The following is a 24,135-nucleotide window of genomic DNA, read 5'->3' as shown; positions in this document are numbered from 1 at the left end:
ATGGGGCTGTGCGTTATGCAGTGTAATGAAATGAAATGAAATGATTACTATATTTACCCAGGGTATCTGGGCTAAGCTCAAGAACTTGTTTCCAGCCAGGCCCTGCTCATAGAACATTTCATCGTAGTGGTTCAATGCCTTGTTCAAGGGCACTTCAGCGGTGGTCATTTTAACGTGTCGGACCGCTGATTCGAACTGGCGACCTTCCGGTATCAAGACCGCTCCGCAATCCGTTCGGCCACCGTGTGCAAACCACACTGCATAACCATCCATGTCTCGGAGCCATAGAGTAAAATCGGCTCAACGGTCGTCCTAAATATTTGTACTAGGCTGGGATGACCAGATCTTGTGCATGTCATTGCAGGCTGACCAGGCCATATACCCTTCCTAGTTTGAAAGTCTGAAAATAAGCTGAAAATAGTCGATCCACAAACTCACAACAGTCGATCTACAAGTATTGTGAGCTTGCAGATCAGCAATTTCCACTGGATGTTTGCCAGATAATAGGGATGCTAGGGTTCATGTAGTTTGCAATTTGAGCCCTATGGTCTCTCGTGGCGAAAATAGCTGACCTACAGTACAAGAGCACAACGGTTGTGAGCTTGTAGATCTGGTATTTTCGGGTACAGGCTCAAACCCTAACCTAACCTCAAGCACGGGAGCAGCGCATGTTCGACCGCATGTCCGACCGCATGTCGGTCCGTTGGTGTGTCGGATAAGCCTGCGCACCCCGTATTTTCACATTTCATTTAACTTTGGGACATTTTCGCTGATCCAAAATAGGGATGCCAAATTGAAGCGTATACGCCTACTGTTCTCCAATAGGTTTGGTTAAGGAAGGTGGGGGAAAAAAAAACTAACACTGAGAGGTAGGTAAACATAATCATGGTCACGTGCTTAAACACACTCAAACTATAATGTCTTTATCTTTCGTTTAGCCTATGTAAATAGGAGAGTGCCCGACATGCAACATTCAGTAGTATTTGGCCGGAATGGAGCCAGCGATGTAGCGATCATGTGGTCGACGTACTATCCGGTCAGCCCCAACACTCATAGAATTCTTCTTCTTAACAACATACCAATTCTGACGGTGTTCACAAATAATAAGCCCTATAATTCAACACACATCCCATTGCCGTTCCACAGCTAACCCATGAGCAAAAATCTCCTAAATGAATATGAACAGGAGCTTGAACTGCTACGCAGTACAATCCCACTGTTAATTTAACTCAAAAGCGTGTCGTGTCCAAATGGAACCAAATGGACTGTGTAGCTAAAACAACGGTGTGTGGGTATTAATGGGGGAACAAGAGTTCAAAGCCATCAGCTTATGTTGAAGAATATTGGTCTGGCTTTTCAATTATGCATTTTTTCGCGAAAGGTCGCTGACCTCCAGCAGTGTTTAATATCTCAGGGCACACAGGGGGGAGAGACCATGATGGACCGGTGCAGCAGTGCCTCCTGTCTTCAGGGAGAAACCAGCGGTCCCGCGCGGGACATGCATCAAAGTTAGGAAACCACAACAACAGACCCCCACAATCAGACATGTTACGCTTCAAAGAGCAGGGGAAGCAGACCCTGGCGAAAAGGAAAACAGAAACATCTTGTTAATGTGGGTGGCGCTATTTTTAAACCTGCACGTGTTTGGTCTGTGTGTGGAGCGGAATGGCATGAACACAGAGGCAGGACTGATGTACCTCTTATTACAGCATGGTCTGGACTTGTGTTCTCTGTGTGTATCCTGGGGTACGGGGTGGGGGGTGTTAATGAAAAACAGGCTGAAGGGAGAGAGGGGGAGAGCAAAGACTGAGCCAAATAAAATATTATATTTAGACATGCAGACGATAAGAAACATGATGTGCAGTGATGGAGACAGGAAGGGAAGAGAGAGAGAGAGAGAGAGAGAGAGAGAGAGAGAGAGACAGAGAGAGCGAGACAGAGAGAGAGACAGAGAGAGAGGGAGAGAGGGAGAGAGAGAGAGAGAGACAGAGAGAGAGACAGAGAGAGAGAGACAGAGAGAGAGAGAGGGAGAGAGACAGAGAGAGAGAGAGACTAGTTCAAAAATGGATGCAAGAGGCAAAAATCAGTCTGGGGCCCGCGGTAACCAGCCTGCATGGGGGCCTACTGACGTCTAGTTACGCCGCTGCATGGAGCAGAAGAGAAAGTGGAAAACAGAGAGGAGACATTCAAAAAACCTTAGCGTAAAACATTGATCAAAAGAAAGGGGAGAAGACACAGAGACACAGTAAAATGTATCTATAAATTAGGAAAGCATCAGCAAGACTGAAAGTAGCCATGTTGTATGGTTTAGTCGGACAGTCGTACTGAAGAAGAGACAGGAGGTGGAGCTGGAGGTAGCAGAGACTAGAATGTTGAGGTTCTCTCTGGGAACAAGGATGGATAGGAATGAGTACATCAGAGGGACAGCGCATGTTACTGTAGATGTTTTGGAGCCAGAGAGGCCAGACTGAGATGGTTAGGACACAAACCATGTAGAGACACTGAGACTGTACAGAGAGACAGAAGGATACTGTGAGCAGAAGAATACTGAGGTTGGAACTAACAGGCAGCTGAGGCCTAGAGGAAGACCAAAGAGGAGATTTATGGATGTAGTGAGAGGAAATTAGGAAATGAGGAAATGTTGATATGAAAGAAGAGGAGACAGAGGACAGGGTGAGAGTCACTGTGGCAAACCCTGAAGGGAACAACCAAATGGAAAAGAATAATAATAATTATAACTCCACAGGTCTACAAATTCTAGTCATGTAACTGGACTATTGTAAGTCCATTTGGTTACATTTGGACACTCTCTACTAAAGAGTTTTAAAGCTATGCAGACTAACACAGGACCAACCGGATGGAATGTGACAATGTGTGCATTTCTCCTAAGAACATGTGCAGTAGAACTAACACCAGCGTGGCATTGTCTTTCACAGGTATCTATTGACACCTATGCACATACAATGCCAGAACTTTAGATAAAAACAATAATGAAATGTAGTTCCGGTTCCCCGAAGGTCCAGTCCACTAGAAAATAATGATTACAGTAGCATTATAACCTCCAATGTAGTGAAATCTCTGAGAGAATTAGAACAGAGGAGCTGCATAGGGCAACAGAGCGACTATTAGATCAGTATCTAGAGCGACCATTAGGTCAGTATCTAATGGTCTACGCAAGGAATCACGGCACTAGTGATGCGATTTTTGATGAGATTTCAGGTGAGATTTAACTCTGCGCTCTCTGATAAGGCAGTGAGCAGTACAGGCAGGTGATGACCATCACCTGCAAATAAGGAAAACCGAGGAGATTGTGCTGGATCTCTCCCAGGTCTAACAGGTCCCTCAAATATCTAGAAGTACAGATTGATTGTGAAATGAGCTGGCTGTCAGACATAGGCTTAGAACTCTTTGGTGTATGCAGAAATATAATAGAGCTAGTATTAGAGTTCATCATAATATATAGTATCACCAGTTGGTTCGGAAAACTGACGGTAAAGTATAAATCTGATTAGTCAAAATGAGATGAGATTATGGGTATGTCTACAGGTGAAGGGAGGTGTGATGAATAGGCCTAAATGACTATGAATGATGTACTGTACATGTGTTACAGTGCGTCTTATTGTTTGTGTGTTGTATTGTATTATATTATGTATGGAATGCAGCTGGTCTTTGTCTCAAAGACAATTTTCTCCTCTGAGACAAAACAAAGTAGCCTAGAACCTCTCTACGAACATACACATGTCTCCAAAGTTAACCAAACTAACACTCGGGATTCTGCAATGTGGAAAGATATACTGTACATCACAGAAAGGCAGTCAAACTACAAAAGACAGGCAAATAACTGGAAAATATCAGGCTACAAAGCCATACTGTACAAGAGCTTCAAGCCTGAGTACAAAGGGATATTTCACTGACAGGAGAGAGAGAGAGAGAGAGAGAGAGAGAGAGAGAGAGAGAGAGAGAGAGAGAGAGAGGCCTCACGTGTTTCTGTTTCTGTATACTTTACTATAACAGGAACCAGTCGGAGGACTGTAAATGTTCGTCTATATCATGACATCCCGGTGGCATCCTGCTGAATCCACTTAGCACCAGGTGGAGCTGGCAGGAGATGGTGCGTGGCAGCGCACGCCACAGTACAGTCTAATGTGTGTTATGAAGCTTGCGATTGCAATCAGCCTTTTGGCCATTCGCTATCACTGTAAAGAGAACCAGACGACTGACGTTTTACATCAAGACAAAAAATTCTAATAGAATCCTGCTATGTTTTCTCTTCATTTCCAAGCGCATGTTCCTTGACTAAGTTTTCATTCCAGGCATAGACCGGACGGCGACAATGTGTTTTATCGTGTATGTGCCAATGCAAACATCCTCCGCAAGTGTTTTTTCTGTTTTTGAATTTGGAATTTTAGAAAACCAAGCAATGTTGAGAGAAAACAAAATGACTGACTGATGATGCTACACACTGGGAAAACCACAAAGAAACAGCGCATGATTGCATATTCACAACAAGAATCCTGAATATTTGCGCTGATGAGGTTGCTTCTCCGTATCCAAGATTGAAATGAAATCAGATAGTCTGTCAACAACATTCCCTTAACATGAAAAACAACAAAAGAAACATGAGATGTAAGACAAAGGTCAAGACAAAGACAAAGTAGGGTTTATCCAGTTAAACCCTACTGTACACAAGTCCTTCAGGGGTATGTTAGGCCCATATATCTCCCTCTTTTTCCCCTCTACACCAAATGTCTTTGACATAAATAGGTGGCGAATGTTCGCCCCCAGAATAGGGACGGTAGGGTTCATTCATGTGGTTAACAAGTATATATACGCAGACATTTACAGACCACAGCCAGTGATCAGTCACAAGACAGATGGAGGAGAAGGCCAGGCAGGGCAGACAGATGGAGGAGAAGGCCAGGCAGGGCAGCGTTTAACTGCTTTCTTTCTGTAAAGCACTTGGTGACCAATTTATGAACAATTTATTTCACTTGGCAATGGACAGCAGAAAACACACACACACACACACAACATAACGCCGACACAAGCACATGCACCCGACATGAGTAATGTCGCATGATTGCGTATTTACAGTGAGAATCCTGAGAAATTGGCACTGATGAGGTTGCTCGTCCGTATCCAAAATCAAATGGAATCAGATAGTGGCTGTCAATAATTCTTTCCATTAGCACGAGATGCAAACACGCCTCCGACTTTAACGAGCACCCAGAGACGTTTAACAAGCCACAGCAGAGGCCAGTGATCAGTCACAAGGCAGATGGAGAAGAGGCCAGACAAGACATGCTATTGTTTAACCACTTAAACTTTCATTAATACTTCATTAACTGGAGTCCCCCAGGGGTCTATACTAGACTCCCTCCTCCCCCCTCCACACCAAATATTTTCTCCGAAAATACTTGATATACTGTACATGCTCGCAACAAGTCGCAATGCGACGTGTTGTGACCTTGTAAATTGGCTATTTTTTACAGTGTTCTCCCCCAGAAAAGGGACGCTTGGGTTAAGTGCTTTGTTCTGTACAACACTTGCACTTAGTGACCCATTTATCAACAAGTTTCACTTGGCAACGACAACACTGCGTGTGCAACACGTGGGAGGACCCGCCCGCACAAGCATGTGTGCACACAATAACACACTCACATACAAAACGCATTCACGCACACACAAACGGGAACAAGAATCGGACAGCTGCGGCCGTCGGCCTCAGACGGCCGAGTCCCCCGCTCAAAGCTAATGAACGACAGATGAATGGGCCTGCATCCAAAACAAAACACTGTGCTGGGTGGGTTTTTTATAGGCAGAGATTAATGAGAAATGAAGTTCGAGAAAGCAGACTTAGTAGTGGTTAGGGTGCATGGCGCGAGCCGCCTTCCTGCTGCAGATGGATAAAAACAAAACCCACTAAACTGTGTCCACTCCCTCCAACACACACAAATAAAGCTCAAACTTAATGGATCCCCAAACGCAGGTCTGGGCTGTGGGACTTTAGGCTTGTTTGCATTGTTTGAGTGAAGTGAATCATGATGATCAGTGGTTCTCTGGACTGCTAGCATATTTCTAACAATCCTCAATAACCACCCCAGCCTACCTCGAATTGAGGTGAACAGGCTGGGTAGACTAGACAGGCTGTCTGGGAAACACTATGTCCCGAGGTCCCCTCCCGGCCTCGGTCTACTGTATGTGTCAAAAGTGTTCCCGAGCAACCCTTAACTGCCCCTCCCCTCATACAGTAGAGATCAGTAGAATCTAGTCATAAGCTCAAACTGTTTTTTTCTGGGACAAACTGTGGGACAAACAAAGGTCTTCCTTTCCCTTGTCTTCTTTTCCGATGTCTCCCTCTTTCTCTTACCTCACCACAACAAATTATAGAATTGCTATTATGAGTGCACCACACCACAGGCAGCAAAGTATATGAGGCTCAGTCATGATTTCATTTATTTTCCCCCCACACTAGAAATGGTTGATATGCAGCCTTTGAATGAGAAGTGCTGTGGCGTCATGTGTGCTACTGTACCGTGCTTTCAATCCTACTCACCTTCCTGTCAACATGTAAGAAAGAACCAGCCTTCGAGTCCCCCAACAATCCCACCTCCAGGTCATTTGAGGACAGAAGAAGCTCCTTGATGGGACAAGTAAATACATAAAATGAGAATGAATGCGCAGTTCAGGCCTGGGCCAACTCAACAGACAAGCTCAGTTTGTTGTATTGAACCTGATGGGTTGAACACCACAGCTGAACCCTTACAGGTTCATTAGGCCTCTCCCGGTATTAAATTAACAGTCATGATTTTAATTTTTTCTAATCGAGTTTGCAAGATTGTTCTCTCTCTCTCTCTCGCTCTCTCTCTCTCTCTCTCTCTCGCTCCGTCTCACCTCCAGGGTGTCATCGGTGCGGGTGGAGCGTGCCGGCTTGGACGCAGTCGCCCCACACTTGGGTGGATGCAGCGTGCAGTGGTGTCGGGCGGCGCCGGGGTCCCCCATCATGAAGCTCAGCTGTCGCAGGTCACCCTGCACGCACAGGAGGAAGTGAAATAATGCACTGAGATCTGGCATTAAGATATACTGTAAGCCACACAATGACACATGCACATGTAGTATGCCTAGATTCATTAGCCTACTTGACTACAGTACATTACTGTATGCTTTTGATGTTCATTATACAGTATGTCTTACTTTGCATCTTATTCTCATCCATCTACTCTTACCTGTACATATCCTGTGTTTCATCTCTGTCTGTCTATCTAGGAGTAGGAGGTTACTCGAGGCTAAGCTGTATGGTTTCAGTGTACCTGGGGATCTGTCACCAGGCCAAACAGTCATCAACACACCTAGAACAGAGATCTGTGTCCCTAGGCAATGTTTACTGGAATGTGTCTGTGACTGAGAAGGTCTGGCTGTGTGTGCGTGCATGCGCGTGCGTGTGCATGTGCGCGTGTGTGTGTGTGCAATACATGTGTGCATGTCTCTGAGTTACAAAGGGATGCAATATTTGAACACTGACAGTGTAGTATTTAGATGCTATTACAGTACATACGACTAATATACTTTGTTGGTTTTAGCTCCTCAAACTCAACAACATAGAAGCTTTTGTTGATTTACAAATGTATACTATCTGTAAGTACTGTACTCCTTCATTTTGTGGGGGGGGATTATGTATTGTTTATATCTGCTTATACTGTATAGCAAGTAAGAAGGCCGGGCCCATCAGTCAGGAGCCTGACTCCTGTTTCTGTAGCATGAGGCAGATTGATGTACAGCCCCTGCCATGATGTACAAGTACACCCCCCTGGACATGTCGCAGGGACTTACCCCCAACCTTAGTGTTAATGCTGAGTGCAAAGCACGGAGGGATTGGGTTTTTATAGTCTTTGGTGTGAACCGGCTATGGAATTGAACCACGACCTTTCAATCTCTAGGGCAGACAGTGAGACACTCTAACCACAAGGCCACTATTATAATATATTGTCGCTTTGGCTGGAATCTTTTAAAAATAAAAACAAACTGTAAACTCATGACATTTTAAGCACACACGGGATGTGCCAACTACACTCCCAGCCACCGCATACAATCCTTTGAGGTTACATCTGCAGGAGACTTCACTGCGTGCTGTTGTTGGAAGCGTGCGAGAAGCCGAGAACACTTTGTATCTTTCATAATGGGGCTGTACGTGTGCCACAGGTACAGCAAACGGCCTGCTTGGAAATAAACACTCTGAAACGGAAGGGAGAAGTTGTCATCGACTACGAAGGTCTGAATGACAGCATGAGTGACAGACTGCAAAGGAATGCCGTTATGTTTAGGCGTCCGTAGCTGAGTGCGAAGAAAGAGGCTGTCTGGGAAGTGTCAGGTCGCTAGGAAGTGTCGAGGTGTCCATGAGCAAGATGCTTAACCGGCTAAGCCCTATGCATATAAGCTGCACGTTGAGAAAATAGCAGATCTACAAGCTCACAAAGCCATGCAAAGTTTAATTATTTTTACCCTTCTTTTTTTTCAAAATTAGACATCAGCTGGGTGAAACTGTGACAGCAATTTCCCCTCCCCCAGAGATCAAAAAAGATCCAATTTCCCTCTCTCCCTCATGCGTGATCCACAGCCAACAGTTCTGGCTGGAGTGAAGGCTGTTGCCACCCTGCATACAGCGAGGAAGTGCTCGTCCGCTTTTGACTTGTGTGGTTTTGATCCATTCTGATGTCCGCTGAGAGCTTCCACTGCAGGAAGCGAGGTGGTGGAGAATCCATCTCCACCAAGTGTAAATGCAGATGTGATGTGATGTTCTATAAGACCTCTCCTGACCCCCATGGTGATACGCTGCAAAGCTCATCCTTCATAAACTTCACTTTGTGCCTGGAGAGTTGTTGGAGTCTGGGCCAGCTCTCGTACAGTACTGTACATGTATACTGTAAAATCCTTTTATCCTAGTACTTAAACTAAAAGAGTGTATAAAGCAACCAAGTGGACTTACATTTGTACAATCTCTGACTCTCAAATGCATACATTAACACTGAGAAGTTTGTTGAGTATAGTGGAGCGTTTCCTATTTTGTTTGTTATGACAACAATTGACTCTGTCCCTGTTTTGCCCCAGTTACGGTTTCAATGTATTCTTGAACCAATGATCTTGGGGTATCTATAAAAAGAGGATAACGTCCAGGTACTGTAAATGTACTTGAGCGAAACGGCTAAAGGAGAAACAATTATAAAATAATGAACGAAGGTATAGATACTGTAACACTGTCTGTAAAAGGTCCTTGTTGTTTGAGGATGGGGTTGGATAAGGCCACAAGCCTACAGACTCTCTAGCTCTCTTCCGAGTATGTGCGCGAACTGGGCATACATGTATGCATCTGTGTGCACACGCGTATAAGGGTGTGTGTGTGTGTGCACGCGCGCGTGCATAGAACACGCTGCGTGCGTGCGTGCGTGCGTGCGTGCGTGCGTGCGTGCGTGCGTGCGTGCGTGCGTGCGTGCTCTATGCATACACAGAGACCGTAGCCTTACATTTTCCGTCTGGCTTTCGCATAAACATCTGGTGCTCGCATTCACAAACGCGTTGAACACGGAAATCCCTTACCTCAAAGGGAGTCTCGAATCCCTCGACGATGCCGCCGACTATGAGTAGCCCGTCGGTAGAGATGTCCATGCCAGGATACACCCAGTCGACGCTCTCCACCAGGGAACAGTCAACGAACAGCGCCAGGCGCTTGGACGACACGCTGACAGCCACGCGGTGCCAGTCCTCGTCAGACAGATTACGGACAGGGAACCTGAGAGGACACGAGATGACGAATTTGAGAAAAATCTAAATTTCTAATCTATTTCAGAAGATTTTACTTCGCAAGCAAACAGGTCAATATAAAATACAGTACACATAAAGTGAAGGTTATTCTAAATGTTTTTTTCTTTTTGTGGCTTTTGCCTTTATTTTATATATTTTATGGAGGGACAGACAGTAGGCTGACAGGAAATGGGGAGAGAGATGGGGGGGAAGACATGCAGTAAAGGCCGTCGGGATCGGGAGTCGAACCCGCGGCACACTGCCAGACTGGATTACCAGCCAAGGTGCCTGGACCATTGAGCCATGGCACAGGCCAGTGAAGGTTATTCTATTTAAGCATTTATGCCCTATTCAAAAATATGAATTAGCAGATAAATACAACAGTCAGGCTTTAACTTCAATTTTGCATGATCATCATTACACTGTGCGCAGTAATGCGTGGCAGGGTATTAGAACACGTCCTGTCAGTTTGAGTGTGTGTGAGATAAATTGAGAATGGATTGGTGGGTTTTGTTGAGTCTTAATGTAAACCACTAAAACGTTATGCTTCATTGACTGGGGTCCCCCAGTACTAGATCCACACCATTGTATCCCCCGTCTACACCAAATCTCTCACCAACGCTCACAACGCGTTGCAATGCGTTGTGTTGGCTATTATCGCTGAATGTTCACTCCACAATAGGGACCCTCGGATACATGTGCCATGTGGCTCATTGAACTTGTGGAGGAACGAGCCGATAGGCAAGTTCCATAGGCAGTGCAGAATATAGCCCCAGTACCCAGGCTTTTATTTTCGTTCGGCTCAAAAAATGAAAGCCTGGGGGAACGTGAGAGTAGGAGTGGGAGTGAACTACAGTGCAGAGGGGCGCTGATTTCTACCAGGGAGGGAGGGGAGGGGCGGAGGGGGGCAGGAGGGGTGGGCTCTGATCGGTGAACCAATATTCTCCAGCGGTTGCTCCAAGCGCGCGCGCCCCTCTGGACCAGAAAGCACGCTGACTAGAACAGGCTACGCATAATATAATATTACTTGCTGGCCAGTTTCATGCACCCAAAAGTATCTACACGAATGATCCAACATGCTCACAACATGAGCTTGCAGACCGGGCTATTTTCAGCGTTGAACATCGGCAACCAAGTATAAATCAGGCATTACGAAACATGTGTACTTCCGTTTGTCAGTGATATATAGCCTCAATCCACTCAAGGAAGAGGAACGTGCGGTGCAGTGTGTAGACCTTAAATCACTTAAGGTCTTAAACACCTAAGACGCACAGCGCCACACACACGCGCGCACACACACACACACGCACATACACACACACACGCGCACACATGCATGCCAGTGTTGCCAGATTTTTCAGAGAGAAATAAGCAACCAGGGTTATGAAAACAAGCCCCCAAAAAGACACTAGGTCACATGAGCACTTTAAACCTCTATCAATTTGATATTTGAAAATAGACGATCTACAAGTTGTGAGCTTGTAGATCTGCTATTTAAATAAAAACAATCTTGGGGAATTTTCTCTTTTATATTTTATCTGGTATCCCTGGCAAAAAAAAAATATGGTTTGATGGTTCAAAGTAACAACAATTAGGAAGCAAGCCCAAATAAGCAACTACACTTTAGAAACAAGCCTATACCAATATTATTTACAAGCAACTATTTACAAGTCGCTTATAATAATCAGACATGGCAACACTGATGCACGCACACACACACACACACACACGGAGAGACTCACTCATAATGGCGCTGCTGTGTGCCTATAAAGATGACAGCATAGGCACTGACACGCAGTTGCAGCATGATGTGGCTGTCAGGACCGATCATGGTGAGCACACTGCGCTCCTCTCTCCGTGGGCTCCGCAGCTGAACTAGCAGGCTGAATTCATCTGCAAACCTGACACACACACACACACACACACACACACACACACACACACAATTTACAATTTAGGCATTTAGCAGACGCTCTTAATCCAGAGCGATTTACATTAAGCAAGAACAAAAAGCATGGGAATACATCACATATATAAACAGCATTTATCAAGAAACATGTGTAAGCTGAGAACGTAACTAGAACATATCTATATATAATGACACTATACATATAAGCTATACATATATATTATACTATGCTGTACTGTTATTGTGCTGTCTACATGACATTCTATAAGTCTGTTTCAAATGCTATCTAAGTCTAAAAAAGTGCTGTCTAAGGGGGTAGGGTAAGTGCTATGGGCCATGGTGGAGTCTGAAAAGGTGGGATTTCAAACTACGGCGGAAGATCGGGAGTGATGCTGCAGTTCTGATTGCAACGGGAAGTGCGTTCCACACACACACACACACACACACACACACACACACACACACACACACACACACACACACACACACACACACACACACACACACACACACACACACACACACACACACACACACACACACACACACACACACCAAGGTTGTTATAAAAACGTCAAGAAATGGCAGACGTACAAGCTTGCAGCGCGTGCCGTGAGCTTGTATATCTGCCATTTTTTTATAGCCAACGCCAAAAATCTAAAGCGACACAATGGGTTGCTTTCCCGGTTTTAATGGGTTCAATTACATATCGTCACTGTTGGGTGGAAACCTTCAGGGCATGGAACTAAACATTTCTGAAATATTGCAGATCTACAAGCTCACAATGCGTCGGCACTTTTGCTTGGCACTCTTGCGTGTCGAAGTAGGGCATGAAATGAGAGAACATAAACAGTTTAAGTTTTGAAATCCGTGGTTTTTTTGGCCGACAAGAACGTTATGTTCACTTCTTATTATTCCTGCGGTCAAGCATGCCGTGCTTGACCTATATTAGTGAGTTTAGGACCACAATCCTAACCACAATGGAAACAAGCCCTCCGAATTGTTGTGTTTTATCCCTTTGACAGATGTACACATACAGTTGGAGGCCATCAATATTGTCCTTTTTGCTGAGGTTTGCGTGATCTGCGCAAAAGGACAGTTAACCCATTTTGGGCGGGAACCCCTTTTGGTGTTTTAAACATTATGTTATAATTTAGCTATTGAAAAATAGCAGATCTACAAGATCATAGCGCGCCACCGAGTGGCGCGCTACAAGCTTGTAGGTCTGCTATTTTTGAAAAATCGTGAAAATATAAAAAATATATTTCAGAAAACTGGAGGATTTAGAAGGATTTTTTTAAATTTTGAGGTCAGGCCTAAATGGGTCAAATGATAGGGACAATATCGGTGGCACCCAACTGTACACATATGTTTTCCTGCATACTGTATGCCTTTTTGTCAATGAAAATGGCAAAAATTCAATCAAGATGCAAGCTGTACTCGCTACTGTACTGACAGTCAGTGTTGGGTAACTAACACTACGTAACTTAATATATTACGTAATATATTACCGGAATACGGTAACTTGTAATATAATGCATTACTTAACAAAATTGTAATATATTCTAAAAATCTTTCTGTATTACTGCATTACTTTCTGTATTACTTTCTGTCTGTCTGTCTCGTTGCCCGTGGCTCTGTCTTGTGACATTATGTGACAACTGCAGAAGTTAAAGAATTACGTATTTCCGCTCCCCACTAATAGTTCTCAGGTCTGGTGTTTGTCCTCTTTTTTTTCTCAGTCGTGTTTTCAAATGGATTTGGCTAGGCGGCCGTTTGGCCTCGCCTTATTGTAGATACGCCACTGGTCTACGTAATGTATAATTTATAATTATACTAAATATTTAATTGTTCGATTTGAGCATTTAAAAAAAGTAATATGTAATAGTAATATTAATATATTACTCTTGCTCAGACAGTAATATGTAATACAATATATTACTTGACAAATTAAGGTAATAAGTAATAAGAAATATATTCCAAATATAAAGTAATATACCCAACACTGCTGACAGTATAGAAGTCAGGGAAATTAGGCTCAATGATGGATGGCATGAAAAGTAAAACTCAACTCAGCAGAGATTAATGAAAATTAGAAAATGCCTTGCATTACACACACACAAATGTTATATCCCAAACATCCTCGTTAGAGATTAGCTACAGTACCTACACGTTTTAGATCAACCAGATTTATTTATTTCTGATATTAATAACGCATTATTTGGATGGTATAAACCTGCATATTTACAGGCATATAAGCCAGTGGTTCCCAAAGTGGGGTTCGGGGACCCACAGGAGTCAATGAGGGAGATCCAGGGGCTCCCCAGCTAAATTATAATTCGGAACCAAATGGACCCTTATGGGTCTGTAACTCTGAGAATGTACATAATCACTAATGCATGTCAAACTGGGGGTCCTTGAAATTAAACTGGTTGAGAATATCTGCTAGAGCCGTAAAAATCTTCTCTTATGGGGGGTCCCTGGCATATCTTTTCAAATGGGGGTCCGCAGGCTAATTAGTGTCCACTTAGGGGTCCTTGACATGAAAAAGTTTGGGAACCACTGCTATAAGCACAATAAAACAAATTATATATATATATATATATATATATATATATATATATATATATATATATATATATATATATATAAGCACAATAAATAAATGTATGTACCCGTCAGTGAAGAGCCGTCGTAGGGGCAGAGCCAGGGTGGAGTATTGTCCCACGTGTAGGACTGAACACCTGTCCTCGTCCACTGTCATGGACACGTTGGTGCCGTTGGACACCTGCAGGGACAGGCTGTCCAGGACGTTTACCTCATCTGTGTTAAAAGAGAAGGCACACGGTCAGTCGGTCACGCATTTTTTACATTTTTTGTCCAAAATAGGAACGCCAGGGTGAATGTTAACAGACTGTACTGCAGGGGTCTTCAACAGGGGGTCCTCAGAGTTACTACACAGGGTCTGGCCAAATCTTTGCGTAATGGGGAACATTACAAGCTCACAACTTTAGGTAGCATATTATGTAGAGATAGAATTCTAGTGTATACTTATAGTTTAATTGTACAGATATTCTACGTTAGACAGATGTTAGGGTCTTATACTGTAGCTTACTCATGATCCTTGATGACTATTTCTATGTATTTGATGTATTACCAGGTGTTGTTCTTGCCTATACTGTATTAAGCCTCACTAGCATCGCAGCGTGAGCTTGTAGATTGGCTATTTTCGGAGAGTTGGTGTGGAGGGTAAACGAGCACTACAGAGACAATGGTCAAGTTGACTAAATATTGAGTGTTTAAAAGGTAAGTTGTCACATACATTAACGTGAATCCAACAGATTAGTAGTAAAGATAATGTATGTCAAACAAGTCTATGATAAAGTTATCTATGAAATCTATGAAAAGGTTTAATCTACAACACAATTTTATACACTATGTAGTGGATAGAGAGATGAAGCCTTTAGCTTCATCTCTCTATCAGCTAAAGGCATCCGTGGCTTGAAAAACGTTGAACAGTTCAACTGTGACATTATCAAACATGTATATCAAACATGTCAGACAGTCATACATTATCCCAAAAATGCATGTGTTTTTGTACTTCACTCTGACCAGAACAAGCGGGGTGATAAAATATATCCCTATACCACCAGTGATCAAGTTGAATGACCAGAGGGGGGTTATTAAAAGCAGAGGCATGAATCCCCTCCCCCGGCCCCAGCAAATCCAACCTTGAAAATTCCTATACTGTTCTTATAGGACAAAACGGGAGGAAATGACAACCATCTGCAGAAAGCACTCCTCATTCCTATGGTGGCACTTAGGAACAAACCTACGCTGTGTAAAGACCACTCTCTCTGGTGGCATTACACTGGCGGAAAACAGCTTCAGGGACCATTGCCTCTCACAGCTCTGAGAGGGCCTATACACACACACACACCGGTCCATTTGGTTAAAAGAAAAACGTAGCGCCGCGGTGCCCCATACTGCTCGCCATTGTTTCACCTCCCTCTCATGAGCTCATTTCCTGCCGTTGGGTGCAGCCACAGGAGAGCCTTTTTATGCGCTACGCGCGGAGAGGCTAAGTGCCATTCGTCATGCCCTGCCCCGTGGTGATGTGTTGTTGTTAAATATTGCATCTGGGGGTCATGAATACAGCTGTTGATCGCTTTTCGGAGAGAGCGAGTCGGTATTGAAAAGCTGCCGTTGTTTGGGTATTGATTGTAGTCTAAACTCGGGACCCATTTTAGCCCCGTTCCAAAACCCACGCGGGAATTCCAATTTTGAGGAGGTGCATGGTGCCGGGTCTAATTAGGCTACCGCAGATGGTGCACTTCAACGTGGCCCCTTTGACCTTATCCCCTACGTGGCAGAGACAGAGGGCATTGAGGATCTAGCAGGGCCCCACAGAGCCAGGACACCTAAAGATTGGCAGAACTTAAATATGGACCTTGGGTATTTCACTGCTCAGGTATTTAATGCATTGAGATCAACACATGCCTTCAAAATCAGTAGTTCACTTTTGAGATTTTTCCTTTTTTTGAGGGACGCTAGCCCCTCCTATGCCCAGCTTTGTGTGTACCCCATAGCAATGATTTGATTGGCTGAGCAACGGAATTGAGGATAACAAGAAATATTATTACCAGCTGCTTTTATATCTGCGGTGGTGGTCCACCATGTATGGAATAGACGAACAACACGTATTTGTGCAGGTTGAGAAATAAAAGTGAAGCGTGGCAAACTTGTGGTTAATGTCCACATGCATGCCTGTCGTTTAATTTCCAACTAGTGTCGGACTAGTTTGCGTGTATGTTTGGGTGCGCGCACACGCACGCACGCACGCACACACGCACGCACGCACCATTACTTTACCTGGGTTAGTTTACATCTTACCAGCTGTGCTTACACAGCAGCTGGTAAAATGTGAGGACAGAAAAGTGAGGACGCCAATTTGTGATTGGCTGAGCAACGGAATTGAGGATAAAAAGTGAGGACCGAAAAGTGAGGAGTCAGGGCGGCAATTGTGATTGGCCGGAATGTGATGATGTGTGATGATAAGAGTGCCCCTCGCGTCACACGAGTGTGATTTCATTTTCTTCTACAATAGCAGATGTACAAGCTCACAGAGCGGCACGAAGTGACACTGTGAGCTTGTACATCTGCTATTTTTGAATAGCCAACGCAAAAGTGATACATTCCTGGTTTTAATTGGTTGAAGTGAATCACAGCTTTTCCACTGTGTTGCTCCGTTTGGAGTTTCTAACACCTGCATGTTTCACTATACAGCAGTGGCTTTCAACCTTTTTCATTCTTTTTTTGACATTTGAGTCACCGACCACCATTTGATGAGATTTTGCCTCTCAGACCCAAAACTAAAGACTATTTTGTTATCGATGGATAAGAATATGTCCACAATTCCATGCTGTATTGATGTTGGTACCATTAGGAGAGATAACAGGCTAACACTGATCAAAATAACAATTATTTTACATTCTCTAATTGTGTAGACTTCTTGTAATTAAGTTAGGCAGGGTCCATTACGCTCTCAAGATCTATAAGGGTAACTATAAGGGTCCATTTGGTTACCAACTCTCCATCATTTAGCTGGGGACCACCTGGAACGCCCTCAAGGACCACTGGTTGAAAACCACTGCTATACAGTATTGAAAATGTGCTTTTAATTTCTCTATAAAAACATGCCCAAAACAGATGCCAGGTTTAAAGTTGTTAAAATAAGATTTATTTTAGGGTATAACATGTGCGTCTGTATAGAGGCTATGCGCATGCTTAAAGTGAATGGCCCATCGAGTGGCAAATCGAGTGGCAATACTCTATTGGGAAATGAGTGCATACAAAGTGCTGACATGGCGAATTAAAAACTAATAAAGTTGTATATATTGAAATTTTAAATTTTAAAATTCCACACCAGGAACCTTGGCACACAGTTTGGGAAACACTGCTGCTCTAGTAGAAACGAGGAAAAAAACTCTACGGTCACACTTGGTTACCCGGTGGAATGGTGCCTATCTGGTGTCGTGCTAAGCATTCCAACATACCAGCATTCCAGGGTTCCCGGGGTCCACTGAGAGACACCGGACCCACTCAGGAGGGGGGACAAGGAAGAGAAAAGGGCATCAATTTGAATAATGACTCACTTTGCAATTTTATCCTTTTAGTTAGCAGGAGGTACGGGACGGGAGGGAGGGGCAGAGGGGGGTCGGTGGGAACGGAAATTAGGTAAAGCACAGTTTGAAAGGAGCTCAGGAACTACAAGAGCTTAATCCGTCTCACAGATGAAGTCCACATGTTGTGATAGCATCGTCTTAGATTTCGCTTGGGTCACAGTGATCCCATATCTGACACGAACTCGGGTTGAATCTCAGATGTTTTCATCTCCCAATCGGTCTGCAAAGCGGCTGTCTTAAGTGCAGATCTACACATGATGCCTTCAGGCTTGGATCTGCAATTGCTTAGTAGTTACCGCAGATGAGTTGCGGTGGGGCCTAATGGTGTAATTCCATTTCAATGGAAGAACGGACAGCTTGTTATCTCAAGATTATAATGGGTGTGAACAATTCTATTGACTGAAAGCAGTGCTTTTTTAGACCCACCCTGACTGAAGATTTCATTGAATCTATGAATATGTTGACAGGCTGCTTATAGCAATAGCAGCGATTATTTTCATTTCAAGGACTTTCAGTTTGATATGCATTATGTTACCGAACTAACATTTGATACGATTCGTTTTTCGTCTCTGGGTCCTCCGTAAAACTGTTAATTTAACTCTGAGAGTGTACACGTGGAACCAAATGGACCCATAAGGAGTTACAGACTGTTAAGGGTCCATTTGGTTCCTTACCATCAACAATTTGCTGTAGGTGCGGACCTCCTGGAATCCACCCAAGGACCCCTGGGGGTCCCCGGAACCCACTTTGAGAACCAGTGGCTTATGTAAAGTCAAGCTGAGGTGGAGTTCTGTCATGCTTCCACATGCTTTATCCCAAGATGGACATTATTTCTATTTGACAGATAAGATTATTGAGGCATGTCTCACATTACATAGAATGGTTTTGTAACAGCGCATAATGGCTCCAGATGCTATAGTCAGTGACACCGATATTCTATTATCAGTTCCATGCTCACCCACCCTGACATTCCTCCCTAAAAACACGTACAGCTTCAAGAGAATTTAACTTTAGAACCGCGTTTTATATTTAATGTTTTACTATTTATAGCATCCATTCTTGAGAAGTTGACAAAATGGCACAGCCAATTTATATTTCAAAGTTGAGAGTTCTATTATTACTAAATGACATTTGAAACCATAATTTGTATTTACATTAGATTTAGAAGGGCTTGCAAAGATGATATGTCATGGTGGTTGAGACACATCTGATGAAAGCAATATTGTTTCGTGCATTATCAAAAAATAGAAAGCGTACCAGAGAGAGTATTAAAAGGATAGAGACTGAACCGTGCTTTTTGTACTTTCTGTTTTGCATGTGTCTATGGAGTTAACATTACTAATAGACCCCCAGGTGTGGATAGAATATTGAAATATCTCTTCCCTGTGTATTTTTGGTTTCTTCCTGAAAGCTGAAAGCCTTTGAGTCAAAAGGCCCAATCAAAATAACACCATTTTAGTGACATCATAACCCTAACCCCTCCCCCATTACCATACAACAACAGCTGTGGGCAAGGCTTAAGTTCAGGTGGGTGGTGCTAAGGTGAAACTGGTGGGTGTGGCCACATAAAAACAATTTTAACACTTTCTGTACACTTTTTTGAAAGAAATCCTTCTCCTAGTATAATCATGGTACTATGGTTACCATGATTATTTGATTATTTGATTACCATGATTATTATTACCATGATGGTATTTAGGGGCGGAAATATCACGGCACTCGATAATAATAGTACATTCTTACACTTATGTAATCAATAAGCATCATTAGTTTTTATCTTTTTATGCTTTAAAAATATATTGTTTTAATGTGAATGTGTTTCCATTTCTCTATTCAAAGCGGATTTGACTAAGAACAGATTTACACTGTAGGCCTTTTTATAATAAATAGAACCCGTCTCACAGTATGGTATTTCACTCATATGAACCCACATGAGATCAACAAAAGTACATACTTACAATATAAAGTGTATGTACACATTACATACACTTTATATACTGTATTTTATGGAGGGATATATCCATAAAAGCTTGCTGGAATAGAGACCTGAACCATTTCCCACAACAAAGGAATGCCGTTGGCGTTCTCCAGACACACGTAAGACATGTCAAGGCAGCCACCCAGGATCCTACAGACTCAAAGCACTACAAATATGTTTTTTCTCATCACTGACATGAATTGCCGCACTTAGTTGGAAACCTATGTTACAAGTGAAGGAAAGACAACTTCTCTATAATGATGACATTCTTTTTTGACACCTCATGGCTGCCTTGCTTTGCTCCTGCAGGTCATCCATCTGTAGATGGATGTAGAGCGACATGGCCTTTATTAACACATAATAAAAGGTACACATAATAAAACATTTTCATGTGAAGAATTGATAATTGGCCGCATAACCTCATTTGAAAAGCGTTTGTGCCAGGGACCCTCATAAAAGAAAAGATGTCAAAGTTGTCAAACAGTCAAAAGATATAATAGGACTTCTGTGTTTAAACTGTTTTGCTGTTGCTGTGGATCCCTGGAATCTCCTAAAAAAGGACCCCTAGGGGTCTCCGGATCCCAATTTGAGAATCAGAGGTATACAGTATCTCTTTTTCAAGGACACCCTGATCACAGCATGTAAAGCACAATAAAACACAATACATACAATGAAAAACAATACACATTTGAACCACATTGCAACGTCACAGATGCAAATAAATATAGTGTTGCATGAAACATGTGCAGTCACCATGTAGTGGGTCCTCAAGAAGCACCCTAAATGTCTCTATGGAGACCAATCGAACCCTGAATGTCTCTATGGAAACCAATCGAACCAGAGTCCTAAAGTTTGTTCCATTTGTGTGTGGAGCATAATACACGGAAGCTCAGTTCTGTCTGAACCAGGAGCTGTGTCTGTCAACAGCCTTTTATGCACTGTTGAGAAGGAGAAGAGATAATTGCTTAAATCTGACACTTGAATTGATCACAAACTTATTATGAGCTCTTAACACAATTAAAAGAGAGGATGTTTCAATTGTATCCAATTGATTATAATGGTTTGTAGAGCAAACGTACAGTACATATATTATATGACTGTACTGTATGTTGTACATTACACACAGCTAATGCTAACTGAAATTCATATTAATAATAGCCTGTGGCTTAAGATGCTGGTAAGTAGAAACTGTAAAAACTGTAAATACTGTAAAATGCCAGGGGGACGAGACTCCACAATGTGGAAAGCATCGCTAAACCATAATTTATAACCCCGGGAACTGGAAAATGTTCTCACACACGTTAAGATCTGAAGCGCTGATGGTCTTAATTAAGACCCACTTGTGCTACAGTGTTCATGAAAGAACATATCCCCCCCCCCCCCGAGCAAAAGAGAAACCCTCAGAGCATGTTCCCGTGCCTTCACCCTGCACCGAAATCAAAGGATCAAGCCATTATTTATAAGGAGGTACGGTATAGGTAGGGGGTGGTGGACTGCCAGTCACGCCTGCTCTGTGGCCTCCAGGAAGTCAAACAGATGTTCAATTCCCTGTGACAAACGCCTACATCATCTCTGGAGAGACGGTAGAGGACATACTGTACAATACCGACTGTTTTGCAGTGGTGGACAAAGTACAGAATCCCAGTACTTGAGTCAAATAGATACAGTACGCCAGGTAATATGACTCACCTATGTGGTATATTGGAACCACACTTCACATTAAGTGGAAGTTCCTCTGTCCAGTACCTGCTTTAAAAAAATACCTTTGAATTCAAAATAATGTGCTTTTAAAAAATACAATGCAAAAGTATGTGCTTTCAAAAGTACAAATTACAAAGTCCATGTTCTTTTTTAAATCAATGCATTGCTGTATTGACATTTAGACAAAACAAATTCAAAGATTTTCCACACATTTAAAAAAAAGATCAGTATTTAGCAGATCTGTGTTGTCGATTAAATAATCGTCCAAAGATGAAGGAATGACAAAGTTCTTCAGGGTGAAGTATTGAGAATTTATTAAGAAGATTCAGCAGAGAAACAATATACAGAGAGTGAGGAACAGGCCTCCTTGCCTGTTCCAGCAGCCCCTCCGGGCGCAAGCCTCCCCAACCCCATTCTCAGAGAGTCCTTGTAGTCTTGTCTTAACAGAGATGGTATACTGAATGTCCATATACGGATCTGTGCTAAACATAAGGGCGACACAAATAAGTATACCTTTGCTGACAGCGTGGAGGGGTCAAGTCAGCTGTTAGATTGACAGCTGCATGAATTAGACTGAGCACATTGGTGAGCAAAGAGGACTTAATGGAAGGAATATAAATACACAATAATGCATATATTTGGAACTGTAGTTGGCATTCTAAAACTCCCATTACATCTGCAAATTACTATGTAGTGGAGTTAAAAGTGCAATATTTGTCTTTGAAATGTAATTGAAGTAGGCCTAGCCTGGCCTACCCAGAAATACAAATACCGGTACTCAATCTAAGTAGAGATTCTCGAAAAAGTGTGTGTGTGTGTGTGTGTGTGTGTGTGTGTGTGTGTGTGTGTGTGTGTGTGTGTGTGTGTGTGTGTGTGTGTGCGCATGCATGCATGCATGCTTTTTTGTGTGTAATGTGTGGGTGTGAGACAGTGACAGAATAAAATGTGTGGGGAGAGAATGAACAGAAGACAACAGCACCGAGGGAGTCATAGCTGAAGACAATCAAAGAAGCCACAGCAGATGTATAAAGTGACTCCTCATTTAGTTATGATTCTCCCTCATAAATCTCATCAATTAAGATGCACCCTGATGACAGGACAGCAATTTGTTTGATAGTTGGCTAACGCCCTTGAAGATGACATAAAGGAACATTCCACTGAGGTCTGTGTTTATACTCAACAGTGGGAATTTTACTATTATGCTGATCATCATCTTTTATTAACCATATGAACCCTAGCGTATCTATTCTGGGGAGAACATTCGCTGAAAACGTTCAGTTTCGGCTTTACCAATCAAGCTTTGTGAGCTTGTACAGTATATCGGCTACTTTTGGGGAAGAGATTTCGTGTAGACTACACTGTAGATGGAAAGAAGAGGGGGCCTAGTACGGACCCTTGGGTGACTCTGGACAATGAAGTATAGCTTTTAGGGGGGAATGGCGGTGCAGTCGGTAGAGCCGTCACCTCACAGCTAGAAGATCCAGGATTCTCGCTGGGGACACTGTGGGCGTTGGGGGCGTGTTCTCCCCTCCGTGTCATCAGTGCCCATACCCGAGGCGAGGTTGGCAAAAAAACTGTCTGGAGTTTGCATGTTCTCCCCGTGTTCCTTATAGCACATGCAGTAATCCTGGTCTCTATACTGCCTCCCCCTGACCAGCCTCATTGTTAATACAATGAGGGGAAAAAGACAATTTCAATTGTATATTTAAATGTTTTGGTGAAAACAACTCAGGATATGTCTTTTTTTCCCCCCCCAGATGGTTTAACCGAAAAAAGAGTGAGTAAGTCCGAAAAGTTGCAATCATAAATTGCAATGTTGGCTTGCAATTTATCAAAAAAATAAAGGATGGTGGTGTTGTAATGGCAGATTTGACTTGGTTGCATGCTGAACATAGCCGATCTACAAGCTCACAATGCATTGGATCGCAAAGTGTTGTGAGCTTGTAGATCTGCTATTTTCAGAGCGCAACCAAACATAAAATGACCTGCCTTTTTAGTTCTACTATAGATTTCTTCTCCACTAGTCTCTCCCTAACATTTATAATGTTAACATAAACAATATATCATAGCTTAGTTTTTATTTAGTTTCCGTCCGTGTAAAAAATGTAGTCGACGAACGTATTTCGTCATAGTTTTAGCCGACGAAATTAACACTGCTGCCTGTCACCAATTGTGCACTAACATCGTTAACACTACAACACCTTTGATGCTACACCTGGCACTGGGCAACTATTTAAAGTTTAACAAAATTACATGAATATATATTTACCCGTTATCCAAAGGCAATGCATATGCTCAAGTGTTCCTTTATGGCAGGATTGTATTGTTTTTGGCAAGCATGGCCGCACATGCTTTATCCACGTTTGGCAACGAGATAGATTTATGAGGCACACATGGATCTCATGGATTGTTCATTACATTGGACTACAGTAAAAGCCAATGTAAATACCACCACTCATCACACTCGGCCTAGTATGTCAGAGAGAGTGACAGGTGTTGATGCTTATGGGTATTTTCCTTAAATGGATATGACAATGTATGTGTATAGGATCAATGTAAGTTTGGTT

The 24,135-nt window shown here is 42.9% G+C and overlaps 1 protein-coding gene across 2 annotated transcripts in view; it reads right to left on the bottom strand.

Moving 5' to 3' along the window:
• Positions 1-24,135, bottom strand: part of LOC306940127 (uncharacterized protein) — a 180,806-nt gene that overhangs the window by 127,615 nt on the left and 29,056 nt on the right. For both annotated transcript variants that reach the window (XM_079525118.1, XM_079525119.1), the window contains 5 exons: positions 14,380-14,527; positions 11,538-11,696; positions 9,592-9,784; positions 6,895-7,029; positions 6,557-6,640 (listed from right to left, as the gene is read on the bottom strand). In XM_079525118.1, the coding sequence (XP_079381244.1) occupies positions 6,557-6,640; positions 6,895-7,029; positions 9,592-9,784; positions 11,538-11,696; positions 14,380-14,527 (719 nt within the window). The remainder of the gene's footprint in view (positions 1-6,556; positions 6,641-6,894; positions 7,030-9,591; positions 9,785-11,537; positions 11,697-14,379; positions 14,528-24,135) is intronic.

This window comes from Electrona antarctica (assembly GCF_951216825.1).
Source record: "Electrona antarctica genome assembly, chromosome: 16".
Taxonomy (NCBI): Eukaryota; Metazoa; Chordata; class Actinopteri; order Myctophiformes; family Myctophidae; genus Electrona; species Electrona antarctica.
Note: the sequence above shows the minus strand (reverse complement) of the source record. Positions and strands in the feature narration are given on the sequence as shown.